Here is a 21,726-nt window from a genome sequence, read left to right as displayed (position 1 = left end):
GTTGTTGGGCTTGTAGAATCGCACCACCACCAATTGAATAGTTGTCCTCCTCCCCTGGCCACCTTGTTCTTGTGACAGAGGCAGAGGGATGACTTTTCAAGCAAGAGTGATGTTAACGTGAATTCTTCACATCCCGAAAACCTAAAACTACCTGACTTTTCAAGCAAGAGTGATGTTAAAGTGAATTCACATCCCAAAACGACCTAAAAGTACTCAAAAATTGTCCAGATGGTTTCAAACATCCGTCGCAGTTACTAGGATGTCCTGATAGCCGGGCCAGTCAGCCGGCACAAACAGTTCGTTTACTGGATCGTCGTTCGAGGTGTCGACAAACAAGTCATATAGCTCAAACGTGAACAAGTCCGCCTCTTAAGACGTGGAAATTCAAATGTGTCCACCGTACGCTGCTGGAGTAGTCGTAACAAGCTTACCTCGCATCTCAGATATCCGAAGTTCAAATCGGGGCACGGTCAAGGATATGGAATGCTGATGATCTCTGATAAGATTACTACTTGAGTCCGGCGTTCCCTTCTTTGGTGTGAACGCACCAAAATAATTTCGCCCAGACGGGGGAACGACCGTTCAAACGATAGTGATGTAAACGTGAATTAGCTCAGTGGCGACTAAATTAATTCGCACTTCAGGGAGAAGTGAGCTACAGTTTGTTTAACACTGTCGAAATACTTCCCTTGCTTTAATGTTGGCTTTCGCTTACGTTTATATTGATCTCAATCAGGCTTCCTTGGACGCGCTGTCGAAGTTGTCGTTGCAGTCCGGCTCCATTTCATCTGTCATATCAAACAAAGTAAGAAGAGCTTCTTTCCACTTTTGTTATTTTTTTAATGAGAAAAGCGAGTTCTTGGTGCCATATCAGTCTAAACCGGTCTCTGATTACCGGCAGAATTCTCATCTGAATAAGGAAGTTATTCGTTTGACAAAGTGCTGGTATCACTCCCAGCGATCCTGGTAATTTTTTCCTCGCTGGTATGATTTTTGTTGTTTGCAGCTGAAGCAAATAAAACGATCACCCTTGGCCCGGATGCTACGGATGAATAGACCGGAACTCGCATTCATTGTACTTGGATGTTTATGCTCGGCTGTTTCTGGTGCGACACAACCAGTTTTCGCGATTCTGTATTCGCAGCTTTTTGAAGTGAGTTGGCGCACAACGAATATACGATAACCTACTGCTGGTTGCTTCACATTACCATTATTGTCAGTTGTTTAGGCGTTTGTAAAACAAAATCTGTCATCTCTCAAACTTGTTGGCTACTCATTCAGTGCGATGGTCATTTGCATAACAAACTCATTTGCAGGAGTAATATGCAATCAGCTGTTGCGTACTGCGCATGCGGAAGAATCAGGATTAACATGAGAATATCCAACCTTGATCCAGTTAAAACTGACGCCGCGTGTGTACGACGTTGCCAACACCACACTGCGGACATTAGGTCACCATGTGTTAGTTCTGGTTGAATCCCAGCTATTTTATGTCCGCCTTATAAATTGTAGGGCAACTGGGCCCGCATTCTAGCCCTAGACAACCATTGGGGAAACTGTTAGGAGGACCGGCTCCGAACGTAACGGGATTATATACCTGCCAATGAAATAACCGTTTTCGTTGAAACAGATTTCATTGGTTGTTCTCTACTCGTCATTGACAGATAAGTTGTATTCTCAGTATCACTTTTGACCGCTTATACACGACTTTGATCAATAGAGCAGCTGGCTCGCACGTTCATTGGCTTTTCCGGTTTGGTTAAGCGCACCAGGCCATGAGGCAGCTATCCAGACCGGGGTTCACGGTAATAAGCAGGCATTAAGGGACTGTGGTCCACAACAGAAGCCTTTGAACCTTGGAATGTTTCTTCAAATTGCTGATTGCGCCCTAAAAAGCAGAATAGCAATCACTCACTCGAGAAAATGAACCACATGATAATGAAGCAGCAGATAAACGAAACGTCACTCATAAGATTTCTGGAAGATCTCTGATAAACAACGAGGGGTTTCACCCTGCTTAGAACACATCGGGTACGCATGACCCCGATTCCAAGTCAACTATGTTCTTGAACCCAAATTGTGCGCAATCCTCGAAACAAACCCCATCACAAACTAATTTAGAAAACTCACATGAATCCCAGTCATGCCACTCTTCAACTAAATGTGCCACATAGAGGCTGCTTTATACTTTCGTTTGCATGGTTATCGAGATATCGCGCAATATTTTCATTAAGGAGCGAGAGACTCAGCTGGAATTAGGCTGTGTCTTTCGTTACAGCCCACTTAGTTTGTGAACGAATGAAAGAGAAGACACTTGCTGCCCTCCAAGAAGAAACTTTCATTCAAAGTGCCCTTCCCTGTAGTTCATTACTGGTAGACTTCCAAGTGATGATCGACGTTACGTACCTTCCGATGAACTATTCCGCAGTAATATAAAAGTCAACTTGAATGTACTTCAATTCGCTTTGCTAAGAATGTACATTACATACCGCTGTTCTGGAAGTGTCGTATTGCAATGCAGACTGAAGACAATGAGTTATGAAAAGCAGTAGCTTACGAACTTTTGGAACTTGTTTCGTTCTTAGTAGTGTATTGTCAAGTTGGATCTTTTCAATAAAAATTATCCAGTTTTCCTACGACGAGCACACTCAGTTGCATATCAGTTTGGTTTTCACGGGACAATTAAGTGAATTTCTCGTTCAGGATATTCTTCAATAATTGTATTTGTCGGTATCAGTCCCATTCGCGTTCGAGTAAAACATAAAGTTGACGGAGATTCGGGGACCGCGCCTACCTGATGAGCCCCAAGAATGGCAAAACCGGTCATGGGCTGTCAAAACGTGTTCAGCAAACTTGTGAGTAGTTTCCTTTATAAAAATCTGGTTTCCTTCTTCTTCGAGTTAAGCCGGGGACAAGAAATTACTAGTTTCTGTAGTGAGCTAGTTAGTCATGCTCTGGAGTCATCACACCTTAGTGATATACGCGTCACATAGATCTAACGTTTTTCCTCTGATCGAAGATATACATTCTGTGACTTCCTTGTATCATTTTCAAACAGCCGAATCTAACTGGGGTGCTGTTATATCCTAAAAGGAAAAACACCGATGGGAGGTCTATTGTATCCAGAAACTCCAAGAAGTGTTAAGTAAAGACGTCAATTGCCATTACTTTGTGGATGTCTCTCGTGAATAAATCCTCACCCTATTGGGACAACAGACATTTTTGTCAGTTGCGAAGACAACTCGATGCTGCAGTCTGCCAAGAAAAAGTTGCGTCAACAAGACGGAATTTTATGCTCTTCATCTAATGTATGCGAGCTAGCTGTTGCTCCTCTGTACGTACATCAGGATACATGCATGATTCCAACCAAATTTTCGTTAAAATTCCAGCACATGCTTTTCCGGGATGACCAATGGAATAGTCCGTCTGATATTTTGGAAGATACTTAGTTCAAACATCACGTGGCGACGTTTGCATCGAAGCACTGGTTGTAAATTAAGAGTAGGAATTTCGACTAGTTTGTAGCCAGCATGATCCTTCCAATTTTTCGGATGGTTCAAGTGGAAACGTTGTGGACCCCAAGTTACGGAAAAGCGGGTATGATACCCATATTCCTGAGAAAATAATCTGCAGTTAAAATGTCATAACAGATGCATCCAGTGGTGAATTAACCTGGTATTTGGTCCCTATGTTCATTCATTGCTCCCATCCCCAAAAAATTAGGACAAAACGAACCGCTTGGCTTGAGTGGATTTTAAAGAAAAATGCATGGCACCGAATATAAATCTCCATAATTGACAAATCCTCATATCACTCATACCACACATTCCGTTTGAGTTCTCGTAGACCCATTCATGATAAAATAGGCCGAGATGGAGTCAGAAACTCTCTCAGTAAAACGCAGACGTCGTCTGTAGTCTTGCCTATGCCAAATGCCTTGTATAAAACAAAAGGAAATCTCTACAAAATGATTTCCTGTTCTTTCACTTACAGATCTTCACACTGGTGAACAGCCCGCCGTTGATGCGCGAGCAAGTGCGTCTTATCTCAGGTCTGATGGCAATGGTTGGTGGCCTTCGATTTTTGGGGACGCTAGGCGAGGTGAGCCAGTGACACCTGGGCCAGTGGTTTACGATATCAGACATGCACCGCATCATTTAGTCTATCTTTGTTCTTCATCCGTCTGTTGAGAAACAATCGAATATCACTGGGAAAGAGAATTGCAGTTACCCCTAACCGAATGCATCCCAATAGACAGTTCTGATTAGTCTATAAATTCACTACTATCTTGACACAAGCAAGACCATTTCGTAGTCGGCTTCGCGCAGCGAAATCCACATGTGTCTTTTGCTTAACTTAGCGCCTAACCGATCTTGAGTGCTCAAGTTAGAAAAAGTTTTCACGAGCTTCTATTTTCCATTTTCGGTCGAATTAGGTGGACCGATCGAAATATCATGCAACATGCTGTGGAGGCTTGTGATGCTAGGTACACCAAGTTAGGTTAAAGTGTTTGAATTATTGTGATGAACCCTGGTAGTACAGTTGAGGTTTTTCTACAGGCAGCTCTTGTGATCCGATCAGGGTGGCCTTTTCTTGGAGGGAGGTTCACTTTTCATGAGAAGCTAGACCAAATCCATAGTTTCATGTTGACATCCAATAAACCTCAAGTAAACTATAAATTTTTCGAGATATCCGTCGTCTCTTCATGTTTTGCGTTATTCCGATTGGCATATCATTCTTTTACGAAAAGTAGTAAACATCAGATACTATTAGGCATTTAAACGCCTAGTTTGTGTACTTCGTGTACTCGATAAAATAGTGAATTTGTGAATATCACTCGATAAATCAATACTGGTGAAGTTGTCCGCTGTCACACTTTGATGGCTGGAGTCATTTCAAAAGTAACACCAGTAAGTCTCACCTGTTAATCTTGCGTGCCACCAAACTTCACAGCAATATTCCAAAATAGATGAAAACATCGTTTTCGGAAAGGCTTGGTAACTTTTCCGAAAACGATGGCTGCTCAATCGGTTCAAAGCGTTTGTCAGCTAGATCGAAATAGCTTCATTTGTTCACATCTTTACATTTTGTGCCCAATTAGGCTACCAGAATAATTGATTTGCGCCTGTGATGAATCCATTTGGAAACAGGTCTGAAGGTGACGCTGTCTGAACAGGATTTGTTTTCAGTGAAATTCTGTATCTCGAGGCTCGAGGAGACATTCGTGGACACGTAGGCCAGCACGCTTCATTTCCAAATGAATTGAGGCGAATATGATTCACGAAAGACGTTTCAGTAGGCAAAAAAAGAAGCGTCTTTTGGCCTCATTATTTCTGGGCTATAATACAATCTCCACTCTGCTAACAGCTAACAGTCCTATATTCAATCGTATCTCGAAAAGGCTTTTCAACCAACTGAGCAACCTTCGTTTGAAGGGCAGGATCTTTGTAATTCTCACGAGATGATCCTCTAGGAATCTAGTCTTCTCGTCTGAATACACAGGTACGTGACCATTCTTTCTCCGAGTGGCTGAAAGTGCTTGATTTCCGATGTTCGTGGCCTCTATGAAAAAATCGGATCAAGTAATGTAAACGTCAAACTCCATGGTACTTCACTTGGGACGTCAAGTAATTTGCTTGAGCACACAAAAGCCACGTGGGACCACACTTTTTAAGGAACATTCGGCTGTCAAGATCACTAGCAGGTGTCAAATCCATGTACCGAAAGTGAGTGGTAGAGCTTCGCTTGATTTTTAAGCGTTCTTCCTCGCCGTATTTAAAGAGAAACCAATTGCTAAACCAAATAATGTTCGTTTTTAACGATTTCTGAAGAATCGTAGTCTCTTTCTTTGAAAGTAGTATGTCCCAAGTTGTCTAATTTATCCCTCTGCTCTATCTTGGAAAGAAACAATAGATTCGGAAGTGTTCTTGGTAGGTTTTAAATCCTTACCCGCAGCTCCTTCGCAGAACCCTCACCACTCATGATATAATTCGCAATTTAATACTTCTTCGGGAGGGAACTTTGACCAACCGCCTATGTATGTAACTGCCAATACAAACGTATTTACTCCAAACAGCCATGCAACAAAGCAATGAAGTTGATGAACCTTATAAAGCGCTTCTTGTTAGAGCCACTGCATTGCTGTCACTGTCACTACAACACACAGCAGGTGCAGCATGTATTTGTGATTCAAGGATGATGTGTTATTCAACCTAACCATTTTGGACATTCAGTAACATCTTGTCTGGTTCAACAACTTCTGGCGTTAAATTCCATTATACGAGAAGTTGGTCATGCCGGTACTTTACCACGTTTGATTGCACTGGCTTCCTGTAGCTGGCTTCAGCCAAATTAATCGAGTAAACACGGTTGCATTGATCCGTCAAACCAATAGGAACGGCTTAGTTGAAAAACCTCTTGAAAAACGACTTGCAACTGCTGCAACTCAATTATGAGAGTCCGCAAGCTAAGTTATACTGAAAATGGTCCACTTGGGCATACTACGGCAGTCTGATCCAGTTTATACCCCTCTCTGAAGTGAAAAGATCTCAACCGATAAAGCTTCGTGTAATTACGCACATCTCAAATTCCGTGTGGCTCATGATGGTCTGATGCGCCAAATTTACCACCAAAAGTTGTCGTAGCTCTCTTAAACACGTGCCAAAAGTTACCTGCAAATACATGACGAACGCTTTCATGGGAACATGTCTCTTTTAATAGTACAATTGATAACAGATGTTTTCAAGCTTGTTAGCTATTGCAAGAGTAACTATGTCCGCGATGCAAGGATTCGGACACCCTGATGCTAGAATGCAGGACAGCTTTGTGTACAACAGTGTTTTGCTAGTCCAAATTAGGAGGGAACTTATACACAACTGTTTATGTTGGGGACTACGTAGCGACCTCCTAAAAGTTATTCGTAAACTGCAGTAAAACGTTAGTCAACAGAGTTTAAAGAACAACACCAGTTTCACCAGCTTTATTCAAAATCCCTAATAACTATGATGCATTGGGATTTCAGTGAATTTCCTTTTGAAACTACCCATGGAGGGCTTCTGAGGCCCCCACAATGTTTCCATGTGCAACACGAAGTACGAAGCAAAAGCTTCTTCTGTTGTCTGACTTTATATTCGTTTCATATTTACTTTTAACAGGGGTATTTCTTTGGTATGTCAGGAGAGCGCCTCACGCAGCGGCTCCGAAGTCAGCTTTTCAAGGCCATTTTGAGCCAAGTGAGTGTAGCACACAAAGCCACCGTTTGATTAGCAAGTTCTTTATTCATTTTTTTATGCGAGCTATTCTGCACCATATATGACCATTCAAGAGTTTCTGTAAAGACCGGACGCTTCCATCATTTTGTTGAGTCGCGGCAGGTGATTCTGATGTTGGTCTTAATTCGCCAGACGACAGGGCACGTCTTTTGTTCTCCATTCGAACCGGTGTATCAAACACCGACTTTCTACTCCACACTAACCACCGAAGGATTCACCGAATCACTCCACTTTAGAAAATCATTCAATTGAACCACTGACTACCATCTACGCACCATGACATTATCGTTGTACTTACATTTGATAGATTACCTTATCCCACCTGTTTTATGACCCTCGTTACTGCAACGACCCGATCACTTCTACTGGTGAATGGAAGAAGGCTTTCGCTGCAAAGTTAATGTTTATTAGAAAACACCAACAGTTACAGATATTAGACAGCGAAGCAAAACTGTCATTTGCATCCTGTTCATAAAAACTGAATACCTATCATCTCGAAAGCGTCCTCCTGAACTTTCCTGGATATTCATTGACTATTACTCAAATGCAGACGAACGCTACAAAGCAACTCCACAAACTCCGTAACAAATCTCACTTATCAATAGACGCGAAGCGGATTTGCGAGAAAACCGCATACTACTCGCACGCCTCATCATTAGTATCCACCGCTACACTGGTATCACTCCTTAGTAGTGTACTTGTCATCTTGGCAACCCTTCTAGAACAACCTATCGAAACCATCCCACTTGCAACACCTCAGTCAACGATAAATCAGGTGAACCGCTACTGCATGCGACATTTTTTCGTCTCTAACTCACCTTGTGACATCTTAATTTTCAATACACGTCCAGCACGGTAGACACTGTTTTGTGTCATTACAGGGCGGAATCCGTTAGTAGTGCTAGTCTAAACTAATTGCGCTATCCGTTCATGCCAAATTACTGCATATCATCGGTCAACTTCTTCAAATCCTCCCTTTACACTCAAAACCGTCACTGAAGGTTCGACCTGTGCTGAAGAGAGGTGAAGAGAACTGAAGAGAGGTGACCCGTGAATGCACCATTGAAAGAACCGGTTGCTATGACTCCCCTAGTTAATGTGGTGGGACGAATTTCGTTCTCACAGAAATAGCTATTGCAGTCCGCATCAGTTGATTGCTGCGATGTCTCCGTTGTCATCCGTAAAGCATAAGCCATCAGTGAGCGGCATTCACAAAAGAGAACATTTTGTTCGTGACCTTAATAAGGCGTCGGTTAATGTGGATATCACTTCTGCTGAGTGCAGCTCGTGGACTGTGGTGGATGTGATCAATGTGATGACGTTAGCAGTGGCTTACACTCTATGCGTGTCAAATGATTTCTGTCTTGTTGTGCGCTACAGTAGGTTTACACTCGTTTGATGTCAACGACCTTCATCAGTAGTTTGTTGATAATACGAGGGAAGTCCATCCATCCTGGAAGGCCAAAAAGCACTGTATAGCTGTGGTAGTTTCTAGCCTTACCGAAATTCCACGCCTGTTTCGTTTCGCTTACCCCCCAAGGCACATGACGGAATAAATTTTCGCGGGTAGTGAGGTACTGTTACAAAAAGAACTAATGGATTATATGCCAGAAACCCGTTTCTATTTTTCTTCCAAACAATACCACACAGGAGTCGGTCAATGACTTCTGAGAGGTCTCTGTGTGCTTGTTCACTGATTCTTTTCACATTAGACCAATTGGTTTTCTTTCTTGTACGAACCCATCTGCGTTGTCATAACGCTGTGCAGACGTCCACCTACCAAACTGCTGTCAATGGCCATTTGTAACAGAGGCCAGCCAACAATAGTAGTCCGGTCTGGCAACCACCAGCACTAGTACAGCTAGAGGTCGAATTTTGCATGACCTTGATGTGAGCAGCAATGAGCCAGAGTTCTGCATACACTGCTGTCAGTCACGCTTTACTCTTGACTTGTATGGCTTGCTGCATGTAGGATCCCGGTGATATGTTCATCGCATGTGGAATGGTAGTCAGCCATTTTCTTTCATTTTAGGACATTGGATGGTTTGATCGTCAAGAGAACCAGCCGGGTATTCTTACTGCAAGACTGGCAACAGAAGCGTCCAAACTCAAGTCACTCTCTGGATCATCACTAGGATTTATCGTTGAGGCTGGAGTTCTAAGTATCATATCCATTGTTGTGGCTTTCATCAACGGTTGGCAACTAGCATTACTTGTAATGGGATTTGCTCCAATATTGGTCGTTTCTGGAATGCTCCAAGTGAGTTGAAAACAGTTGTCCCTTATGTGACCCTGTTTTTTTTCTAATAAGTCTCATACGGGGTGTGAACGATCTTGTGTTAAAACCCGTTGTTTTGTAAGGGTGCAACAGTGAGTTTTTTTTATCGAACTTGCCGCTGAAGAGGTTCTGCATTGGTGTATCGGTTTCCACTAGCTCATGCCATTAATGATCTGTGTCCCTCCCTGTGTGAGGAACACACCCTTACTCAGACACCTTTGCTGTTGACTAAATAGCGAGACCCTACGAGGACAACCTCTAGACAACAATTGTCTGACAGTCCAGATTATTTTTCCGTAAATACGATACAGTTTCAAACGCTAGTTATCCCTAGTTATCATCAATCAAATGTATTGAGCAGAAGTCAAACGGTGATTTCTACTGGTTCACCAGGAAGACAATCCCTTTCTGCTTACCTCGTCCCTCCGTTGTGGACCTGATCACCAACCTTACCAATGAGAAGTGCTCAGATCCTTGCTGTGTTTATCACTGTGATCATTCGGTGAACTCGCATTTCTCCCCGGATTAACCAGTGTCAGTGAATCACTGCACAGGACGAATACTAACAGGTTTGATTCTTACTGAGCCACGTATGGAACCAACGAAACGAGACGAGTGAACACAGCCTCTTGAGTTCCATCAAGTATGCAATTTATGTTGAGCACTTCTGTGACATGTTTAGACCCCACTCGACATCAGAATGAGGAAGTAATATTTTTGTCTAATTCCCCATCCTGATGCTGATCATATCTAGTGCAAATGAAGTGTGGTACTACTTAATTTTTTAACTCCTAGAACAAAATAACGTTACCCTGGAGGTAGTTCTAAGCACTCATTTAACTCTTCTTGACATTACATGACATGACTAGTGTCTTATAGTCACCGAAAGCCTATTTTCCTGCACACAAAGACGGATTTCCATTATAGCATTCTTGATTCACTACTTCAGCACAATAAGTAGACACAAGTTCGTTGTACTCGCTTCCTAGCACCACTAACACATGCACAAGCAATTCCTCGTGAGGTTTCGTTTTGTTGTGGGAATTGATATTTGCCCACTTACCAACACTACTTATAAAGTTGGCGAAAACTGTCCGACAGCCCACTATCGAGCTTGACCTTCTTGGAACTCATCAGATAGTCCCCCGAAATTACGTTAACCTGATTCTCTGCTTCAACACCGACTTGGTGAAGTGCTCTCGTTTGTATTCAGCTGGGATTTAGTTAACTATCCCAACTGGATTCTCATTTCACCAGTTTCGTTCGATTTCATGTTCGAGGAGAATATAAGGTTAGCGGAAACTCGGGGACCACTGAAACATGAGGTGGCCTTTCTACAACATGCTTAGTTGAAGAATGCCGTAGATGGGAGATTCAACTAGGATTCATTTGAGTTCCCCATTAACCCCAATTCAATTTGCAAATGGGTGCATTTCACCTATGCCTTTTTTCTTCATGTTCCAAAGCTCTCTGAATATTACTTGGAGCTCTTGCTTTCGGCACGTACTACATCTTGTTGTAAATCTCTGATCCGGATAGTTATTTGCTTTTTGCTTGGCTATTTCCTGGGATCTGCATGATAGATGTTGTGATTCATTTTTCCATTGAATGCACCCATCTGTTTCTCGCCTTCTTCCCGAGCATTTATATTGGTATCATCCACTGATAAGGCTTGCTTCGGATAAAGTCACCAAGTATTTGTTTGCAGCGCAGGAACACTGCACTTGGTATGTCTCTTGGAAACCTTACAACATCCCCGCATACTGTCACACAAAGCCTCACTAATAAACCACAAAGTGGGATTTTTTAAGCGCATCATTTGTACATACTCCCAAGGAGATGTCCGGTCCATCAAATCTAGATACCAGTAGTATCGATTGCTGAGAAATTCAACGGTGCTCGATACTTTGTCTTCATGCCAGATTCACGCTATATCTGCTGATTCGCCAATCTGTTGTATTTGACTGCTGACCCGCTCCAGTGCCTACTGTCGGAAAAGGACAGAAGAAAACACAACAGCTATATTCCGAACAATCAAGTGCGAGAGCGTGAGTGCGTGCGAGTGCGAGTGGAGGGACACTGTCTAACTGGACCCAATGCTGACGCACACTGTCTGCCCTTGGTACGAGGCTGCGACGCGCTGCATATTGAGGGGTGTTCTCTGTCTGGTCAACATCTAACGGAGCTGAGAGTCTCAGCAAATTTCGGGCATTTATTGGTTGCTTTCAGGCATCTGGCCTTCATTCTAGATTCCAAACAACCGAACCACGACCGTTGAGGAAACCAGCTTGTTCTTCACGGCTTACAAGTCAATACGTTGAAGACAGCACGAAGGTAGTTAAAAACGCTTGAGTCATAGAAGCGACAAATGCCAGGCTAACCCCGTGGTGGTTCGAACGTTTCAAGTCCCGGCCTTTTTTCAGGTCGAAATTTCGAATGAGCTTGATCAACTTTCAGATTTCCCGATCTTGGGCTAAAACCCATGGAAACGTATCCATTAACTGACCATACGTCTCTCTTCACATATTATACGGCGGCTGGCACTCCCAGGGAACGTGGTTTTCCTATTGGAAGGAACAGCTTCACGAACATCTTGTCGATCGGACAAGAAAACAAAAGACAATCGAGGAGGACGGTCGGCAGATTGAGGTAATTGGGACTTGAGCTTCAAAGGTCCAAGGTGTTCTTCTGGCTTTCACAGTCAGCTGAAGGCAGCCCGCTGAGTTTAAGAGTGGCTCCGCTGTTATGCACAGCCAATGCCCGGTAAAGCTGATAAGCTTCAGTAAACGGTGACTGCCCACGGTTGTTCAAGTATATCTCATCTTTTCAACTTGTGCGCCCCACTGTACCACCCTATTCGTTTTCCAAACTCTGAGCGAGCATCGGTCTAACTTCTCGCTGTGCTCGGTTGTGAGTTTTTCTCTCTGATATTATTAGGTGAATAATCGATCAATACCACGAAGCCTGCTGAAATCCGTAGCTCATTCCTGCAGTTCATTGTTTTGGCGTCAAATATTTTAGTAACTACTCCCGAAAACTCACATCTCATAACATGTCACTTATGAATGACCTCACAACTTGCATAAAGTTTGGTTAGCACGAATGCGACCCCAATTCTTCCTTCATTCCCGTCTAGGCTTGAAAAAGGCACTCGTAGATCTATCCTCATGCTTAGTTCTCAATTTGTCGAAATATAGTTAGCTCGGGTGTGGTTGATTAACCACCAGTCATGTTTAGTTCGCTTTGCATGACAAGTTGAGATGGAACATTATCAAAGCCGGTTGATCTGATTTGATTTTTGGGCTGTAATTTCTAGCAGTCTGTCGACAGTAAGAACTCGTGCTGATCGTCTGTCAACTATACCACTCAGTTACGACAGTGAACCATCCGTGTTGAATACTGTCGACGATGACGATGAGACCACCCAGTCGGAGTTAGCCCACCAGACAGAAGGAAAAGATTTGTATCAACGCGTACGTTGTCTCCCGAGGGCGGTCTATCTTGGGATGACCGCGTTTGAAAGCCTCCTAAAGGGTGGCCTTGTAAAGCAATTAGGATAAACGTCGTTGATGCTTGGTCGTTTTATGATGAGACCGCAAGAGAACCCTCAGCTTAAAAGGCAACACTGCTGTAAACCTAATTCAATCAACTGTATTTGTTGTGATACTGCTCAGTGAGTTCGTGCTCACTAGCTTTGTCTGATACACGTTCCAATTTTCCTTCCACCCCCATCTTCGTGGTCCCAGGTTAAGAGAATGCAGGGTGGAGATGGAGCTTCGGTTAGTTTGTTCGCCATGAAAATCGCACAAGAAGCTTTGAGCGCAGAAAAAACTGTGTTCGCTTTCAATCTGGAGGATTACTTTTACAAGCGGTTCAAAAATGCCTTGCAGAGCAATCTTAAGTAAGTCGTTGCATTCGTCCTTCCCATGTTTCGATAGACTGGTTAATTTTCTCTTGAGTATTTGATTCCTGGGCAGATTCAAATCAGTGCCAAAGGTTAACTGTTTGTTCTATGATCGATGTTGTGGGGTGATTGCTTTTTATCTTCGGTCACTCAAGTTGTGTCGTTTGGTCAATTGTCGCCCGTTTCCTTGAGTCAGCCTATACTGAGACGTGCGTAGTTATTTCATTTTTGTTGAGTATCTTCAGCAGTGTTATGCTCCGGAATGAAGAATCACGTAAGACACATGAGCTGTCTAACTGATAAGTCGGACAAGCGATTCGCACTGCGTGAGTTGCGAATCTGTGGGGCCACGTCTGATCTGTGAGTGAATCAAACACTTTGGACCGATTGCTAATTGAATTCACCAGGCTGTTAGAAGCCACTCACTTCGGCTCACGATGGTCAAGTGTGCGCTTGAACCGATGAGACCACAGCAGAAGAAAGTGAATCCTGGTCCTTTTCAGAAACCCAACACACATTTTGTCCCGATTCATTAAAAGACTGACCAGCAGTCTTCACAGTTGACTGCAACACAACGTGACTGTTCGGCAAATGTGAACTGAACTGACTGCTTGTTGCAATGGATTTGCCGCGCACTTTCATCACTTGAGAAAATCGCCTGCCATTTATTTTTACGCATTATAAGCACCAATTCAATAAGGTTTGGATTTTGATATGGTTGTTATGGCGGCGATCACCTACACGTTTCCGTTTGCTCAGAATCAGCAAGTAGGCGATATCTCTTGTCCTGCTACGTCCAGTTCACACATACCAGTCAGAACGAAAAGCATACTGGATTGCTTTGCTGTTCCAGTCAAACTGCTACTACTATCCTGAATATCCTGAATTCCAGATGTCGTTGACTTGCTACTTATCAGATCTCCGCGAGGACCAAAAAACCTAAGCAGTGTCCGTTTAACTCTTTCAAAACTTCTCAACTTTTTATCTTCAGCTCTGAAAACTAAGTCATACATCGTATCGGTTGCAGCAGTCATGCCTGGATGTTTTTCACACTAGAATATTAAATCCGGTTTCATCTGAAAAGTAGGCGAGATGGTTAGCTTTATGCCATCTCCATAAATTCGAGCAGAAACTCCTGCATACATTGTGACCTATTGGGCACAAGTAGTGGTTCGAATTCGAGTTCACATACTCTCAAATAAACTGCATTCTTTATTATTGGAACACATTATCCATGACTTGTGCAGACTGAGGTTGTATAGCTTTTGAAGAGACACCGAAAGCTGCGATTGATTTATCGCCACAGTTTCTGTGCTCACAAAGTCCGTCAGTATAGATTAATCTTCAGGATTCACTGGCACAATATAACAGGATAGTAAACGGTACTTTGGAATTAGTGTGCTAGGGCGTGTTGCAGGCTTTACTCGGTTGGTTTGGGAACGTGTCTCGGTTTCGTCAAACCATTTACTTGGACAGCTGTCCCAGTGTTCTGAAATAAACCCACATAAGTACAGGTTTGTACTGGCATTCTACGTATCACCGCCACTACAGACTAACTGATAGCCAACATGTAAGATAGTAAATGCAATAAATGTTGGATTTCTGGGATTACTCTGACTTGGGAGCAGGAAGTTGCCTATTGATAAACACACTCTCTATGTGGTGGGTCAAGTAGTGTCTGGAAATCGAAGTTTCATGGCTGTCCTTCGTTTTTGCTGGACGTATTTCATTGGCTCTTGGCTTGAAGTTACTGTGGACGAGTGCGAATTTCCTGGTCTTTCTCAGTTTTCTACCGCCACTCTGGTCAGGAAAATGATTACAACACTGTAATTTTACTAGACAATCATTATGCTAAGGCTCTACATTTGAACACCCAATTATGACCATGTATCCCATTGATCAGTAAATCGGTTCTTCTCCTTTCTTTCAGATCCGAACTCAAAGACAACTTGGTCACTTCACTGGTGTTCGCATTGACTCAATCAATCATGATGTTTTGTTTCGCTGCATCGATGTCATTGGGCGCATATTTGTTGAGTCAAAACAGCCTGACACTGGTTGGACTATTCAGGTAAGCAGTCAGAGTCCCATGTCCATTGAATGACGGCTAGTCGTATCTTCATTGCCTAAACTTTCTCTCCAGACTAGCGAAGTCAACAAACGTTTAAATATGAAACTGGTTTTGCGTCACTTATTTACGCATTCTGAAAGCAGCTGTCAACTCAAACAATTCATGAAAGCTGTATTAGTGCATGGTTTGCTCGGGTGGACAAAACCGCAAGTATCCTCTCAGTTTAATGAATTAGTGATGGATTTCTGGGTTTCACCTAACTAGTGGAAACCTATGTTTGTGATTCGTACGGAATATCCTTTCTGTTTGTCTATAGCTACTTGCGCCACTTGTGTTCTATTAGCTGAATATGTGTTTCAAAGTACTTAGCGTCTAGTGCAAGATAGAACACCATTGTAAAGAAAATATCCAATGGTCCACGAAACAAGCGTGAAAAGCATTCAAGTGAATCATTGCCTTGGTGTAGTTAGACTTTGCCACCGAATGACTGGTGCCGCGCTTAGCCTTTGCAGTATCCGTTTCTTAGTAGCATCCGATAGAAGATCACTCGTATGCCTTTGTATGATTTCAGAGTCTTCATCGTTCTAAATATGAGTTCCCAGTCACTTGGTCGAACTGCATCAGTTGTACCGGAACTAACTGCAGCAACAAAGGCAGCCAAATCGATATTTAGCACAATGGATCGAATTCCGCATATCTTGACGGACGCGGGTGAAAAACCAACTGAACAGTTCACAGGCCAAGTTGAGTTCAAGAATGTGACGTTCACTTACCCCAGTCGTCCAGGCACGCGGATACTGAAGGTAGGTTATAAGAGAATTTCCTCGTGGTCTTTTTAATACAATGATGGATTTCCACAGATTAGTTGAGCTACAGGAATCCGGTAGAATTGGCATATAATCTATCAGGAGAATGCCGCGTCTCGAATAAGTTCCAGAACACTTGAAACCATATTTCCCCCAATCAGCGGCACACATTTTGATACCCATATCTTTTATCCCGCTAGTCGGGCTTTAGTTTGTCAACATCCAAATTTACTTACATCCTGTGCCAATTTTGGTAAACTGATTACTCAATTTGACCGCACTCGGCATCTGGGCGTCTCCGATACAAGACGTATTGATAATCGGACTTCTAATGTGTGTTCAGTGTTCCGACGGTCATTTCGCAGAGCCAATCACACTGACGGCAATCTCCTCGGAAGCACTCAGACTCCTTCGACTGAATTCTGGAAAGGAGCTAACCAACTTTAACCTGACGTCCCGGCTCAACTCGTACCATTACTTGAGAATTAATGACGCTCAAAACCGCAGCATTTTTACCTAAAACCGCATTTGTTAGGAAGTTTGCTCGGATATAACCTCCACTGGGAAAGTGCAGTTAGAAAGTATGCCGAGGTATTATGCAAAAGTTAACTGAATCTCACGACAGAACTGTTTTAATATGATTCAGGTCCAAGTATAAATTTTCTCGCGTGACACTGTTGCACGAATCCACCCATCTAGCTGAAGTAAAAGGCTTTACCTGGAAACGTGAAAGCTACTTTCATGCTCAAACCAAGCGTTGACAGCCGATGTGCTTTTTAGCACTGCTGACAAACTGAACATCCATCCGGATTATTGCGGCCAACCATAAACAGAGTACAGTAGACTGGTGTAAACGATCTGCTTGAAAAACTGTCGATGCACACGGAAAAAGGCATCCCGTTGTGTGTTTTATTCTCCTTTTTATAGGCTACCCCCACTGTACTACTTAAAAGAACAGTAAAAGGCATGGTTAGTCGATGCTAGGAACATAGGTTGAACTTGAGATAGCGCGTGTCCTCACTCACATCGAGGTGGCACGTTCAAGTTTCGGTTTGCTCGCAATCAACAAAGATTTGAGCCGTTCAAAATTGTGTCCATTTTGTAACCTTACGCGCAAAACCCCCAAAAGCCAAATCTTTCAAATGGAAGTTTATCTACAAATGCGTAACTCGACGTGGTCCAACAGACTGCTGGAAACAACCTATAATACTATTATTTATGAACGCTTCTGCTCATATGTGACGTTTAGCATGATTCATTTATTCGAAGACGAACGGATGCCTCAGGTCGCTCGGTGAACTCTTTCTGTCATCCTTACTTCTTCCCTAATAAACTGATACTGACTAACTAAGTTACACCCCTGGAGAATGATTCACTGCGCAAACCAGCATGTACAGAGAACAAGTAGAGTATATTTGTACTACGATTTGTGGGGTAAAAGTATGGTTGAGCGCTGTTTTTAAGAGCTAGAAAAAAGAAACTGAATATTATTATGAAATTTCTGACAGAACCGTCAGTCATACCACATAGAGTTAAATCAAACTGTATTTTATATCAGCATTTTTTAAAAGCTTGTTGTTAGCTGTTTCCTCTTCCCACTTTCTGTTTATTGCACTGCGAATTGTCGTACTTAGGTAGCTGCGCTCTTAAGTCACCCTGCAACATGAAAAAAACGATCTTTTCCCCTCGACGAAACAGCGTTTCTCCCACTGCATATCTGCCGGTGAATCGGTCGCTTTGGTTGGTGTTTCTGGTTGCGGAAAGTCAACACTGCTCCAACTTGTCCAAAGGTTCTACGATCCTATCCACGCCGGTCCAGATAGTGGAGTATTCTTTGACGGGCATAATCTACGCAGTCTCGCACCTAGTTGGATTCGACGCCAAATCGGAATTGTGTCACAAGAACCGAATCTTTTCGATCTGAGCATCCGAGAAAACATTGCCTATGGCGACAATAGCAAAGAGGTATCCATGGAAGAAATCATCGAAGCCGCTCGTCAGGCCAATATCCATGACTTTGTTAGCACACTCCCTGAAGTACGTTGGTTTTGTTATTGTTCTTCCTAGCCAATGTGTGTGGTTCCAACTACTGCCTAGCATGTCAGCAGTGGTTCCCAACCCGTTCCTCCCATTACAGTTATGACAGAATGTCACTTCATCCACAGTCATCGTCTGAAAAACTCTGTGAGTAGTAAGTGAAAATAATGACCCACCAATATCACTTTTTTAGTGTTTTGCGAGTACAACTCATGAAAAGAAAAACATTTTAATCAGATTTACTCAACTGGAAGCCTCTTGTGGTTTCTTATGGTCTAGAAATGCATGTAGGATATTGGAAATGGCACAATAAGTTTTATTTTTGTCTCCAGCTCGTCCGGCTCTCTAGGTTCAACCCGTAACCGATTCCAACAAACCAGACTTGGTATGATGTGTTAGCATAGTGAAAACCGAATTTTACGACGTTTCCAAAAGAGGAACCTGATGACCCATCAAAATGATATGGCTGCTAGCACCACAGTGTCGGCTGTATACTATCTGTTGATGGTGCCTTATCCAGCCTGCGGTACGCGAACTCTAGTCAGCATTCTTGACATTTGTTGTCGCTTACTATTGTCGACAGAATTAGAAACATCTTTCTTGGCATCATTCTTATCGCTTAGTGCATACTTCTAAAAGAATTTGAACTACAACGAGTAGGTAATCCTGTAGAGTCGTGAACCTCAGTTACAAATTCCCGACTTTCCTTGATCAGTTATTTTTCTATTTTTTCCCTTACACATTGCGTAAATCAGTGAATTTGTTTACAGATGGCGGGGAAGCTGAATTTTCGTGCCCAGAAACGAATGCCAGAATGCTGCTTACAGAAGCATCAGTAATTTGTCAATCAGAGAACAGGGGGTGTTATGAAATGTAGGTATCACTCGAATACCAACTAAGAGCGGTCGCAGGAAAATATACTCTATGTTGGCTATGGGATTGTCTATCATAAGGGAAACAGGTAAATACCGGATCTACACGTCATCCGCGTTGTGGCGTTTTGAATACGGGAGCAAAGCACATCATTATCAGGTGCCACCTTTGGCATTTTGTGGCGGTTCTGCTGACTAACGATTCAATCATCTAAATCTCATGGTGTTGAGTTCGGGTGAAATGTGATGTCATCTCAAGTCACGGCAAAAATCAAGGCCTTACGGTCACTGACCACATTCATTTGCTGTATCGTGGCAGCTGTGAGCTAGATCAGTGTGCGATTCAACTGCGATTTACACAAGATAAGCCCTATTCACTGCAATCCTGAGTGTAATGTAATAAAACGACTTCGTATAAACTGTTGATTTTCATTTTGCTGACGAGACGTACATTGTCTGAAGCGTTCTCTTCGAGGGCAGCATGCACTGTTGACAGGGCTACATGCACCTTAAAACCATATATTTCATGCTATCCAACAATACTTCCTCCCGATTTTCTCGCGTTTGATGGGTCTCGCAATATTGTCACGGAATATTTAACTTCATTTTGCTGGATAATTCAACAATGAAGCAAGTGGATATTCATTCGTCATTGCTTGACATCGTTATTTGTATTGAGATGTGAGAATGACCCATAAGGTCATAGCATGGTTGGTTATTTCCTTGTGCATATTAGTAAAACGACTAGCCCTGCATATCCCGCTGATTTCGAATTTTCCTAGATGAAGAAACGTCTGGGCGTGGACAGGCGCGCTACCTTTGAAATCAACGGGGCACAGACGACTCCTTATGAACCAGGTTCGAAGTACTGTGGCTGGGGAAACTTTGTTTGATGTGCCTTAAACCTACTTGGTCCGAGCAATACGTTTACTTTAGAAGCTTCATGGCACTAAAGCAGAAACGGAATCCGATCCACATACCAACTGACAGAGCGAAGAAGATAGGCTCTGACGACGCGCTGGAACAAGAAATCCTAACCCTCACTAACATCCTGACACAAGATAAGCCCTATTCACTGCAATCCTGAGTGTAATGTAATAAAACGACTTCGTATAAACTGTTGATTTTCATTTTGCTGACGAGACGTACATTGTCTGAAGCGTTCTCTTCGAGGGCAGCATGCACTGTTGACAGGGCTACATGCACCTTAAAACCATATATTTCATGCTATCCAACAATACTTCCTATTTGAACAGTGGAGAAACCAACACCGTCACCACCACAGCTGGAAGCAAACTCATTTACATAAGCCTCTCGCTTACGAGAGATATACCGGCCAAGCTAGTGAACAGAAAACTTTTTACCAGTTTGAACATGCGCCTACGGTTACATCCAAGGGCTTATATTTTTGGTTGGCCGATTTCGACTAAACTCCACTGGAACACTCTAGTGGCTTTCTTACTTCCACGTTTTTCATAACTTACATACTGTTGGATCTGTACATTTGCACTAAAATCAGTGCGTATCACGGACAAAACGTCTTCAGCTGCTTATTGTGGAATAGGCTGTATGAGACCAGTGTTTCAACCTCTCAGTGATACACACCTAGATTTCTGCCCATGTATTCCTTCAGACACTCGAAACGTTCCCGATGGCCTTTTCGACGTCAGTGATTTTTGTAGACCAATGATATTTCCGGTTATACAGGTGCTAAGTTGATTGAAGTTGCATCATTCTTAGTGGATGAAACTAGACCTGACTCGCGCGAGTCTTGAACTTTAAGCATAAGAGGATGAACTGATTAGTTTCAAGTAGCACACAGATAGAGGTTCATGAAAACAAGGGTTCCTGTAACCATTTTGACCTAATAAAGACCCTAGCTAGATTGGCGGTTTGATCTGTTAGTTTACACAAGTCACGGCAAAAATCAAGACCTTACGGTCACTGACCACATTCTTTTGCTGTATCGCGGCAGCTGTGAGTTAGAATAGTGTGCGATTCAACTGTGATTCACACAAGATAAGCCCTATTCACTGCAATCCTGAGTGTAATGTAATAAAACGACTTCGTATAAACTATTGCTTTTCATTTTGCTGACGAGACTTACATTGTCTGAAGCGTTCTCTTCGAGAGCAGCATGCATCATTGACAGGGCTACATGCATCTTAAAACCATATCTTTCATGCAATCCAACAATACTTCGTCCCGATTTTCTCGCGTTTGATGGGTCTCGCAATATTGTCACGGAATATTTAACTTCATTTTGCTGGATAATTCAACAATGAAGCAAGTGGATATTCATTCGTCATTGCTTGACATCGTTATTTGTATTGAGATGTGAGAATGACCCATAAGGTCATAGCATGGCTGGTTATTTCCTTGTGCATATTAGTAAAACGACTAGCCCTGCATATCCCGCTGATTTCGAATTTTCCTAGATGAAGAAACGTATGTTGAGCCAAATTACTCAGCCTGACTGTCGTTGAG

General features: G+C 42.8%; 1 protein-coding gene across 1 annotated transcript; it reads left to right on the top strand.

The window, feature by feature from the left end:
• Window positions 1–388: 388 nt before the first annotated feature.
• T265_12778 (hypothetical protein) lies at window positions 389–18,367 on the top strand (the record flags this gene model as incomplete). Its single annotated transcript, XM_009165397.1, has 10 exons — window positions 389–469; window positions 1,007–1,153; window positions 3,994–4,101; window positions 7,155–7,232; window positions 9,304–9,531; window positions 11,531–11,767; window positions 13,296–13,450; window positions 15,384–15,524; window positions 16,096–16,327; window positions 18,029–18,367. Coding segments are annotated over 10 exons (1,746 nt in total), but the record flags the coding sequence as incomplete, so codon positions are not given.
• Window positions 18,368–21,726: the final 3,359 nt, after the last annotated feature.

This window comes from Opisthorchis viverrini (genome assembly GCF_000715545.1).
Source record: "Opisthorchis viverrini unplaced genomic scaffold opera_v5_14, whole genome shotgun sequence".
Taxonomy (NCBI): Eukaryota; Metazoa; Platyhelminthes; class Trematoda; order Opisthorchiida; family Opisthorchiidae; genus Opisthorchis; species Opisthorchis viverrini.
This window is presented reverse-complemented; position numbering and strand designations above follow the sequence as displayed.